The sequence below is a fragment of the Nerophis ophidion genome, linkage group LG27 (assembly GCF_033978795.1).
Source record: "Nerophis ophidion isolate RoL-2023_Sa linkage group LG27, RoL_Noph_v1.0, whole genome shotgun sequence".
Taxonomy (NCBI): Eukaryota; Metazoa; Chordata; class Actinopteri; order Syngnathiformes; family Syngnathidae; genus Nerophis; species Nerophis ophidion.
In genome coordinates, this window is record NC_084637.1 from 21,211,762 (window position 1) to 21,224,827 (window position 13,066).

Here is a 13,066-nt window from a genome sequence, read left to right on the forward strand (position 1 = left end):
TACTACAGTGGCGTAGTAGGCCTAAGTATTCATTAAAAACAAGGGAGTGGTTTAATTTTTCTATGAAACATATTTGATATTCTTGGCCACTGTAACATCACACACACTTTGAACAGTCACACCGTGTTTAGTGGTAACAGTACCAGTTTGAAAAGGACTGGTCTAGGAGTCTAACCTGAAGACTCAAGTCAGGTTGAATTGTCATTGCTAAACAAATAACTTCGATTTTAGGGCAAACCCAAAGCCTAACCCCCCAGATCTAGGCCTAGACTCCAATCCTAACCTTGATCAAAACCCTGAATTTCGCCCAACTCCATCCTGAAGAAAATGAATAGCAAGACAATCATGGAAGGTTTTTATTATGGGCCTGCTCATTCAAATATTTCTAGTTCATACAAAAATGTGGACATTTTACCATCAAAAATAAGTTTAAAAAAACATGAAGCCAAGTAAGTAGGAAACAATACAATCATATTTTAGACATGAAATATTTGCATAAGTTGCTTTGGCACATCTGTCGTCACAACAACTGTGACCAAAGGAATTTTTGGGTGATCACGTCTTAAATTTCTAAGAAGTATCAGACTCACGCTGAAATGTTGGAGAACAAAATGACCGCCGAATGTCAAGTTTGAGGGAAAAGATTAATTTGATCAGAATAAAGTTGGCCTGACCAATTGTCTTTGTTTATGTGGGAAAATGTGCAATATATCAAGTTCAGAATTCAATAAAAAGTGTTAAGTCCTGCAAGTCAAGATTTGGGAGAACAAAGTCTTGCAAGTTAAAATTTGTGACTAAAATTTAAGAAAACAAAATCCTGCAAGTCAAAATTTGAGAGAAAGTTAACATTTGTGAGAAAGTCCTGCAAGTTAAGATTTGGCAGAACTAAGTACTGCAAGTTAAGAACTAAGTCCAGCCAGTCAAGATTTGGGAGAACAAAGTCCTGCAAGTTAAAATGTGTGACAACAAAGTCCGGCAAGGTAAAATTTGTGAGAAAGTCAAAATTTAAGAAAACAAAGTCCTGCAAGTCAAAATTTGAGAGAAAGTCCTGCAAGTTAAGATCTGGGAGAACTAAGTCCTGCAAGTCAAAATTTGGGAGAACAAAGTCCTGCTAGTCAAGATTTGGGAGAACAAAGTCCTGCAAGTTAAGAAACAAGTCCTGCCAGTCAAGATTTGTGAAAACAAAGTCCTGCAAGTCACATTTTTTTCTAATCCTGCAAGTCAAAATTTGGGAGAACATAGTCCTGCAAGTTAAGAACAAAGTCCTGCCAGTCAAGATTTAGGAGAACAAAGTCCTGCATGTCAAAATTTGTGAGAAAGTCAAAATGTGTGACAACAAAGTCCTGCTAGTCGAAATTTGGGAGAAAGTCCTCCAAGTCAAAATTTAGGAGAGAACAAAGTCCTGGAAGGTAAAATTTGTGAGAAAGTCAAAATTTAAGATAAAGTCCTGCAAGTTAAAATTTAAGAGAAAGGTTCTGGTGTAAACCTGTCTGGTTGTAGAAGTTTGTTTAAGATGGTAACAGACTTGGACACAGGCTAGGACTAAGAAACATTCCCACCAGACTTGGTGGAGGTTAGTTAAGGATCGTGGTCGACATGGATCCAGATCTGGACTCCCTAAGCAGAACTGCTCAGTTGGCCCACATATAAGTCTCTGGAACTTGATCAATAGGAAAGTTTTAGTGCCCGTAAGATCTGAGTCAGACAAAAAGTTGATTAATGCGCTAGAAGTCCTGTTGAACTTTGTTACGGCTAAGGCTGAAGGTGTAGAAGGTTGAAGAAGCACCAGGGAATGAGACCAAGGTCAGCAGTTCTCTTGGACATCACAACCAAGCATGCGGGTTGGCGATGACTCTGTCCGCAGGAAGATCTTTCACAGGCAAGTCTTTTTTGTCTCCGATTTTGGGATCAGGGCTTTGAGGCGACTCTGGCGGAGGTTGGTACAAGACGCTGGCCAGCAAGAAGAAGACGGTGCCCAAAACCTGTCCGGGGCGAACACGCCAAGAGGATCAGGTTCAGCACTCCGTTCTGTCTACAACCTACTCACCTTGTAGATGACGCCGGCAATTAGCATGTAGCGGCTCATGGCCGAGTTCTGGTAGAGGTAGCAAGAACCTGGATCTCCACACTGGTCCTGCCACAGGAGGCAGGAGACGTCGATCATAGAGCCGAAAGCGATGGGACCCGGAATGCCGCCTGTGAGGGAACAGCCACTGAGGATTACCAATCGTTATGAAACTACAACATTTATAGCAATGTGAGTGAGGATTGCGGTGGACCAGGACTACAATGGTCCACTAATGGTCTGCTTTCCCTGAGTGAGGACTGTAACGGACCAGGACTACAATAGTCCACTAATGGTCTGCTTTCACTGAGTGAAGACTGTAACGGACCAGGACTACAATCGTCCACTAAAGGTCTTGCTCAAATTCTGATTAAAAGTTTATATTTCACTTGAAAAAAAAACATAATTTATGTGAGACCAATAGTCAAACTTAACCATGATAAGAAAATAACATTCTGAGTCTCATGATAAATTTTACGTGAATTTCACGTGTAATAATAAAACTTGTGAATAGAAAAATGTTGCCAGAAATGATTTGGAATATTACAAGACAAAAAAATGCATGTATTCTCTATATTTATTTAAATAATCTACTGTCTATGAGAATGTTAATTTTTTTCTCTATCAGGTATATTTTTTTGATAAAAAAAAAAAGAATAAATTAAAAAAAAAAAAAAAAAAAAATATATATATATATATATATATATATATATATATACACACCTAGACTCCAATCCTAACCTTGATCAAAACCCTGAACTTCGCCCAACTCCATCCTGAAGAAAATGAATAGCAAGACAATCATGGAAGGTTTTTATTATGGGCCTGCTCATTCAAATATTTCTAGTTCATACAAAATGTGGAAATTTTACCATCAAAAATAAGTTTAAAAAAACATGAAGCCAAGTAAGTAGGAAACAATACAATCATATTTTAGACATGAAATATTTGCATAAGTTGCTTTGGCACATCTGTCGTCACAACAACTGTGACCAAAGGAATTTTCTGGTGATCATGTCTTAAATTTCTAAGAAGTATCAGACTCACGCTGAAATGTTGGAGAACAAAATGACCGCTGAATGTCAAGTTTGAGGGAAAAGATTAATTTGATCAGAATAAAGTTGGCCTGACCAATTGTCTTTGTTTATGTGGGAAAATGTGCAATATATCAAGTTCAGAATTCAATAAAAAGTGTTAAGTCCTGCATGTCAAGATTTGGGAGAACAAAATCTTGCAAGTTAAAATTTGTGAGAAAGTCAAAATTTAAGAAAAAAAAAATCCTGCAAGTCAAAATTTGAGAGAAAGTGAACATTTGTGAGAAAGTTCTGCAAGTTAAGATTTGGGAGAACTAAGTACTGCAAGTTAAGAACTAAGTCCAGCCAGTCAAGATTTGGGAGAACAAAGTCCTGCAAGTTAAAATGTGTGACAACAAAGTCCGGCAAGGTAAAATTTGTGAGAAAGTCAAAATTTAAGAAAACAAAGTCCTGCAAGTCAAAATTTGAGAGAAAGTCCTGCAAGTTAAGATTTGGGAGAACTAAGTCCTGCAAGTTAAGAACAAAGTCCAGCCAGTCAAGATTTGGGAGAACAAAGTCCTGCAAGTCAAAATTTGTGAGAACAAAGTCTTGCAAGTTAAAATGTGTGACAACAAAGTCCTGCAAGGTCAAATTTGTGAGATATATATACATATATATATGTATATATATATATATATATATATATATATATACAGTGGCGCAAAAAAGTATGACCAAATACTTATTTTCCACCATAATTTACGAATACATTCTTTAAATTTCTTACAATGTGAATTCCTGGATGTTTTTTTCACATTTGAAGTGTACTTATGATGAAAATTACAGACCTCTGTCATCATTTTAAGTGGGAGAACTTGCACAATCGCTGGCTGACTAAATACTTTTTTGCCCCACTGTGTATATATCTATAAAATTATATAAATACTGTATATATATACAAAAAATATATATACACACACATTTATATACATACATATATATATATATATATATATATATATATATATATATATATATATATGTATATATATATATATATACATATATATATATATATATATATATATATATATATATGGTATGTACTGTATAAGTTTAAAGTTTGTGAAAGTGAAACTGACCCAAGGTGCGCACCAGAATCCACTGGATCCCGAGACTGAAGGATTTCTGGCTGTCGGGCACGCACCTACAAGAGGATGGAAGAGCATGAGGGGAGGAGGAGGAGTAAGAAAATGGCGAGCCTGACCTGAGCGTGGCGGTGAGAGCGGGGATGCTGCAGAGGAAGGTAAACATCATCACCACAAAGCAGAAGATGAGGAAGACCAACATGTGGTTGCAGGCGCTGCTGCACTTTCCTGCCACCACCACGCCCACGTCCTGGGTGGCGTTGGCCGCCACGCAACTGCAGCCTGAGTAGACCTGCCGGCACACAGACGCACACAATGGTCACTCCTCCTAGTCGCCATCATAGCCGCACACACTTCTTGTGCACCTTTCTGCCCGTGTTAGACGTGAGGTTGACGGCACTGCAGCCGGCGTGGCAGGGCGAGTAGTACATGATGCCGTCGGCGCCGCACACCGGATTGTACAGCTCCCGGCCGCAGCCGCACGCCGCGTTGCATTCCGCGTTTAAGCTCTGCGGCGCCCAGGAGCTCCTGTGGGAATTAGCGAGCTTTGTATTTACCTTTCGCCCATTTTGTCTGCATGATATGTCCAAATAATGTCTGCTATTAATAAAATAACATCTTTACAAAACATGCAACAGTCAGGAGAAGAATGTGTGATAATACTAGATTATTTTTAAATTATGGCATAAAAACATGAATTTTTTTCAGAATAAGGTCAAAATATGATCAAATGTGGAATATTCCTAGAGTATTATTTTAAAATTATGGCATAAAAAAACATGTATTTGTTTTGGAATGGAATATTAATATTAAACTCTGTGATGTTACTAGATTATTATTTTTTAAATATGGCATCAAAAACATGCATTTAGAATATTATTTTTTAAATATGGCATCAAAAACATGCATTTATTTCGGAATAAAGTCTGAATATTGTGATAAAATGTCTGATATTACTAGAATATACTTTTACAATGATGGGATAAAAACATGTATTCATTTCAGAATAAAGTCAGAATATGACAAATGTGTGATATTACTAAAGTGTTATTTTTAAATTATGGCATAAAAAACATGCATTTATTTTGGAATGAAGTTGGAATAGTATGATAAAATGTGTGATGTTACTAAAATAATATTTCTAAATTATGGCAAAAAAACATGCATTTATTTCAGAATAAAGTAGGAATATTATAATTAAATGTCTGATATTAATAAAATATTGTTTTTCAATTTCTGTATAAAAACATGCATTTATTTCGGAATAAAGTCTGAATATTGTGATAAAATGTGTGATATTACTACAATATAATTTTTCAATTATGGGATAAAAACATGCATTTATTTCAGAAAAAAGTCAGAATATGACCAAATGTGTGATATTACTAAAGTATTATTTTTCAATTATGGCATAAAAACATGCATTTCTTTTGGAATAAAGTCGGAATAATATGATAAAATGTGTGATGTTGGTATAATATCCATCCATGCATCCTTTAATCTACCGCTTTTTCCCTTTTGGGGCTGCGGGGGGCGCTGGTGCCTAGCTCAGATACAATCGGGCGAAAGGCGGGGTACACCCTGGATATGATTTTTAAATTATGGCATAAAAACATGCATTTATTTTGGAATAAAGTCAGAATACTATGATAAAATGTGTGATGTTACTAGAATATTATTTTTATATTATGGCATAAAAAACCTGCATTTATTTCGGAATATTATGATGAAATGTTGTGATATTACTACAATATTATTGTTCTATTATGGCAGCAAAAACATGCATTTATTTCGGAATATTATGATGAAATGTTGTGATATTACTACAATATTATTGTTCCATTATGGCAGCAAAAACATGCATTTATTTCGGAATAAAGTCGGAACATTATGATAAAATGTGTGACATTATTAGAATATTATTTTTAAATTATGGCATAAAAACATGCATTTATTTCTGGATAAAGTCAGAATATGATAAAATGTGTGATATTACTAGAATATTATTTTTAAATTATGGCATAAAAAACATGCATTTATTTTGGAATAAAGTTGCAATATTATGATAAAATGTCTAAAATTACTAGAATATTAATTATGGTATAAAAGTGTGCATTTATTTCGGAATAAAATCGGAATTTATGATAAAAAAAATGAATAAAGTTGGAATATTTTGATGACGTGTAAACTTACTAGAATATTTTTTTTCAATTATGGTATAAAACATGCATTTATTTCAGAAACAAAATCGGAATTTTATGATAAGATGTGTGGTATTACTAGAATGTTATTTTTAAATTATGGCATAAAAACATACATTTCAGAATAAAGTCGGAAAATTATGATAAAATGTGTGATATTATTAGTATATTATTTTGAAATTATGGCATAAAAACATGCATTTATTTTGGAATAAAGTCAGAATATGATCAAATGTGTGATATTACTAGATTTTTTTTTTAATTTTGGCAACAAAACATGCATTTATTTTGGAATAAAGTTGGAATATTATGATAAAATGTGTGAAATGACTAGAATATTATTTTTCAATTATGGCATGAAACATGCATTTATTTCGGAATAATGTCAGAATATGATACATTTTTGATATTACTAAAATATTATTTTTAAATTATGACATGCATTCATTTTGGAATTCAGTTGGAATATTATGATAAAATGTGTAAAATTACTGGAATATTTTTTAAAATTATGGTATAAAAAATACATTTATTTCGGAATAAAGTTGGAATATTAGGATAAAATGTGTGATACGACTAGAATATTATTTTCAAATTATGGCATAAAAACATGCATTTATTTCGGAATAAAGTCGGAATATGATAACGTGTGATATTACTACAATATTATTTTTTAAATTATGGCATAAAAAACATGCATTCATTTTGGAATAAAGTTGGAATATTATGATAAAATGTGCAAAATTACTAGAATATTATTTTTCAATTATGGTATAAAAACATACATTTATTTCAGAATAAAGTTGGAATATTATGATAAAATGTGTGACATTACTAGAATATTATTTTCAAATGATGGCATAAAAACATGCATTTATTTCAGAATAAAGTCAGAATATGATAACGTGTGATATTACTAGATTATTATTTTTAAATTATGGCATAAAAACATGCATTTATTTGGGAATAAAGTTGGAATATTATGATAAAATGTGTAGAATTAGTAGAACAATTATTTTTCAATGATGGTATAAAAACATGCATTTATTTCGGACTAAAATTGGAATTTTATGATAAAATGTGTGATATTAGAATATTATTTTTCAATTATGGCAAAAAAAACAAGCATTTTTTGGGGAATAAAGTCGGAATATTTTGATAAAATGTGTGATATTACAAGAATATATTTTTTTTAATAATGGTATAAAAACAGAATATTATGATAAAATGTGTGATGTTACTGGGATATCATTTTCAAATTATGGCATAAAACATGCATTTATTATGATAAAATGTGTTAAATTACGAGAATATTATTTTTAAATTACAGAAAATAAAACATGCATTTATTTCAAAATAAAGTCGGAATGTTATGATAAAATGTGTGATATTTCTAGAATATTATTTTTTAATTATGACATAAAAAACATGCATTTGTCATGACAATATTTGCGATGTTACTAAAATATTATTTTTAAATTATGGCATAAAATCTTGCATTTATTTCTGAATAAAGTCAGAATATTATGATAAAATGTGTGATGTAACTAGAATATTATTTTGAAATTATGGCATAAAAACATGCATTTATTTTGGAATAATGTCGGAATATAATGATAAAATGTGTTGATTTGAGTTGAGTTTGAGTTTATTTTGAACATGCAAGCATACAACATGATACATCACAATTTCCAGTTTCTCTTTAACATGTTCGAAAAGGAGTTGGAAGAAGCACACCTTATTTAATCCTACCCCTTTTCTTTTACATAACAGTTGCTAAAACTTTTGTTCACTTCCTATTCTCAATTTATTCACAATATACTGCATAATTAATCTAAATTAAAAAATCAATAAATCATAATTAGTGAAGTAAGTTATATTTCATATGATGAAATGAGTAGGATTATTTTGAGAATGAATGAATGGATGAATGAAATAAATTCAGAATGTTTATCATGGTTCTTCTTGGTACTTTGTAAACACTTTAAGTTTGAAGAGTTTCTTGAAGTGGATCATATTAGTACATTGTTTGATTGCTTTGCTTAATCCATTCCATAATTGTATTCCACATACTGATATACTGAAGGTCTTAAGTGTTGTACGTGCATACAAATGTTTTAAATTACATTTTTCTCTAAGATTATATTTCTCCTCTTTTGTTGAGAAGAATTGTTGTATATTCTTGAGTAGCAGGTTATAGTTTGCTTTGTGTATAATTTTAGCTGTTTGCAAATTCACAATGTTGTGGAATTTCAGTATCTTTGATTCAATAAATGAAGGATTTGTATGTTCTCTATATCCAACATCATGTATTATTCTAACTCAGGGGTGTCCAAAGTGTGGCCCGGGGACCATTTGCGGCCCGCAGGTCATTTTTTTAACGGCCCCACAGCACATTTTAAAAATACTATGGAAAAAAAAACAAAAACATAAAAAGTGGTATAAAAGAGCAAACAGGTGAAATGTAACAAGAAAATGTTGCAATGATTACTCTAATAACACAAAGCTGCCATGCAGGCTGTTTCTTTCTTTAAAAAAAATTGTGAATCAAAATCAATTATGAATTATTGACCAATTCAAGGCTCCATTTTCGTCACATTAAATATTCCACTCTGAGATATTTTTGGGGGCAAATGTTGCATATTTTGTCTTTGCCATATAAAAAACTGAGCAGTTTTTTTCAAAGAAGGGCCTAAAACGAACAAACAAAAAACATACTATACAAAAAAGTGACGAATAGATCTGAAGTTGATCTCGAGACCATTGTGTTAAAAGTAAACAGTAAAAAAAAATATATTTCATTTTTATTTTTTACCACTAATGAGTAGGACCCTTTTGGATCAGTGTGTTTTGTTTTGAAGTGTCATTGCACAAAAAAAAACAGTGAAGTGTGAAGTCAATTATATTTATATAGCGCTTTTTCTCTAATGACTCAGAGCGCTTTACATAGCGAAACCCAATATCCAAGTTACATTTAAACCAGTGTGGGTGGCACTGGGAGCAAATGGGTAGAGTGTCTTGCCCAAGGACACAACGGCAGTGACTAGGATGGTGGAAGCGGGGATCGAACCTGCAACCCTCAAGTTGCTGGCACGGCCGCTCTACTAACCGAGTTAATTGAATTAAAATCAATGGTGTTATGAGTTGTTGACCTTTTTACGGCTCCAATTATGACATAATCTAAAACATTCTACTTGAAAATTTTATTGGGTGAAATTATTGCATTTTTTTTTTTCCCATAAAAAACATGGGTTTTCTTTGACAAAAAGAGCATACAACTTAAATCTTTAAAAACGTCATATTGACAGATAAACATAATGTTGACCTAGAGATTTAAAACTTGAATAATAATAAAAATAATAATACTGAATGATGACACATTTTTAACATTTTATTTTTACCAAAACCCTTTGGGGTCCCCAGGATCAAGCCTGAGTGGAAGCATAAAAGTATATTTTTTTATTCATATATTGTATTGGTTTTTAAAATAAATGGCCCCCGCTTGCTTTGATTTTTCAGTGTACGGCCCTCAGTGGAAAAAGTTTGGACACCCCTGTTCTAACTGATCTTTTTTGTAACACCATTAGTAAATGAAGTGTACTTTTGTAGTAATTTCCCCATATTTCTACACAATAACTCAGATATGGTAACACCAGCGAGCAGTACAGAAAATGAAGTGATTTTTGGTCTAGAACAAGTTTTGCTTTATGCATTATTGAGTGTTTCTTGCTACTTTATGTTTTATTGTGTGTTGGTTAACTTGTTTTTATACTTTTTGTACTTAATTTCTGCCTCTGTAGTTATTTGTGCTATACATTTTCTATATAATGTATTCTTCTTACAAGCATTTTTTAATCATTTTGTCATCCATTGTTGATTATTCTTTCCATACATTCCACGGACAATGTTTGTCATAAAGTACAATGAACTTGTTTAAGAAATGTTGATATGCACCCTCATTTTTATTGTACACATTGTCCCAATTTTGTATTCGTAGCTCAATTTTGAAAGCAGTCATCCTCTTCTCTATGCACAGTCTTCGAAAGGTTCTTTTGTCTTCCATGTTCTTCTTGTAGTTTCCATCATATATTGTAAAACCTGGAAGATGATCACCAACGTCGGTTATAAGTAGACCACCTGTAGTGTTATTATCAACATCATTGGTAGAAATGAGGGCTGTCCGATAATGATTTTTTTGCCGAAATACGATATTGTCCAACTCTTAGTTACCGATACCGATATCAACCAATACCGATATATACAGTCGTGGAATTAACAGATTATTATGCCTAATTTTGTTGTGATTCCCCGCTGGATGCATTAAACAATGCAACAAGGTTTTCCAAAATAAATCAACTCAAGTTATGGAAAAAAATGTGACTGTCATATTTATTATTGAAGTCATAAAGTGTATTATTTTTTTTAACATGCCTTAATAAAGTCGGAATATTATGATACAATGTGTGGTATTATGATATTATTTTTCAAACATGACATAAAAAACATGCATTTATTTTGGAATATTATGATAACGTGTGATATTACCAGAATATTATTTTTCAATTATGGCAAAAAAAACAATGCATTTATTTCGGAATAAAGTCGGAATAGTATGATAAAATGTATGATACTACGAGAATATTATTTTTTAAATAATGGCATAAAAATGTGCATTTATTTTTTGAATAAAGTCAGAATATTATGATCAAATGTGTGATATTGCGAGAATATTGTTTTGAAATGATAGAAAATAAGACATGTATTTATTTTGGGAAAAAGTCGGAATATTATGATAACGTGTGATGTTACTAGAATATTATTTTTAAATTACGGCATAAAAACATGCATTTATTTCTGACTAAAGTTGGAATATTATGATAAAATATGTGATGTTACTAGTATATTGTTTTTAACTTATGGCAAATAAAAACATTTTGGAATAAAGTCGGAATGTCATGAGAAAGTTTTGTGATATTACCGGTCCCTAAATTATTTCTAAATTGAGTTTTTTTTCCCAATAAGTCACAAAATTATGAGAAAAATGTGTTGTTACTCAGAAAAAACATGAAATTGGAGTAAAACTTGTAATACTGTATTTATATTCAAAATATCATACGAAAATGTATATTACTTGATAAAATATTGAGGAAATGTATTTTATTATACCAGAATATAAAATCAAGTGATGAGAAAAATGTGCAATATTATTCAAATTACTTGTAAAATTATGATACTTAAAAATAAATGTAGTCATTAAAGTCAGAATTTTATGAGGAAAATGTGTAAAAATATTACAATAAATCTCCAAAATATAAGAGTAAAACTAGTAGTTTGACTACGATTAAGTTAGACTATGAGAAAAATGTGTACTATTTTCCTTATATTACTTTATTCATTTTTATTAATAAGCGGTAGAAAATGGAAGGATGGATGGATGGATTTTTTTTATACCAGAATAAAGTTTGAATATTCTAACAACTATGTGATATTAGAGTAAATGTCAATCACATCAGCAAAACCTATACTAAAATAAAGTCAGACTATTACAAGAAAAATGTATTGCTCTGACTTTATTTTAAAATTAAGACAGTTGTTTTCAAAATATACCATTCCTGATAATAAATAAGCTCTGCTTCTTCCTGTTCCTTTTCAGGCATGTTGTGAAGAAAAATAAAAAATAAGTGATGTATCATTTTAAAACTGTGTACATGTTAGAAATCAACTTAAAGTCAAAATATTGACCAAAATGGGTGTAATATTACTACCACTCAATCTCATAAGATCGTATATTTATATTTTTTAATTTGACCAGAACAAAGTTAGGATATAATGCGAAAAAGCTGCATTATTTAAGAAATTTAAAAAACATGTAATTTTAGTAAGACAAAACTGGAAAATTAATATGAGTAACAAGAGTAAGTATAAGGTCAAAATATTACAACTAAAATGTTTTATATAACTAGATTCAATCTTAAAATAATTTAAAATGGTAAACTAGTCATTTCACCAGAATGCAGTGAGATTATTACCACAATAAGTCATATTAGACTGTGACTTGTTCATATTGTAAAGAGAATCTTTTGTATATAAATACCCAAACTTACTGGAAATTAGGGCCGTAACGATTGTTCCCTACCAGTTTCCTGCACCGTGCAGTTGGTCATACAAGGGACCCAAGTCCGTGTACGGAACGTTCACGCCAGCCATCCGCACATTGGGACAGTTGATGAAGAAAATGAAGATGGCAGCCAGGCTGACCACGCCACAGACGACGCAGAATCGAATGATGTCTCGACAGCGCAGGTTCAGTCGCTTCACTATGTAGCCGCCCAGGAAGGTACCGCCTCCTCCCGCAGGTACCACCATCACGCCTGGAGAAAAAGAAGACTTTCAGCCTCCTCACAAAAAAATGTCAGCTTCTCAAAAATGTCAGCGATATTAATAAATATGAAACAAGTCACTCTTACTGTGGTTGTGTTCATGGTCAAAAATAATAATTCAAATAATTATATTGATGATAAAAAAGAAAAATACAAAAGATACTAAATTTATACATGTATACAATACAATCATACATTTTAAAACTATAATAGTAAAAACAATTGTAAAAATAGAAAAAATAAAAATATTACAATATAA

The 13,066-nt window shown here is 31.8% G+C and overlaps 1 protein-coding gene across 3 annotated transcripts in view; it reads right to left on the reverse strand.

Annotated features, from left to right (window-relative positions):
- Positions 1–342: 342 nt before the first annotated feature.
- Positions 343–13,066, reverse strand: part of slco4a1 (solute carrier organic anion transporter family, member 4A1) — a 49,935-nt gene continuing 37,211 nt past the window's right edge. For all 3 annotated transcript variants that reach the window (XM_061889001.1, XM_061889000.1, XM_061889002.1), the window contains exons 7-12: positions 12,564–12,798; positions 4,592–4,754; positions 4,346–4,518; positions 4,221–4,285; positions 2,048–2,196; positions 343–1,982 (exon numbers count right to left, since the gene is read on the reverse strand). In XM_061889001.1, coding sequence (XP_061744985.1) covers positions 1,824–1,982; positions 2,048–2,196; positions 4,221–4,285; positions 4,346–4,518; positions 4,592–4,754; positions 12,564–12,798 — 944 coding nt within the window. In that variant the 3' untranslated portion in view covers positions 343–1,823. The remainder of the gene's footprint in view (positions 1,983–2,047; positions 2,197–4,220; positions 4,286–4,345; positions 4,519–4,591; positions 4,755–12,563; positions 12,799–13,066) is intronic.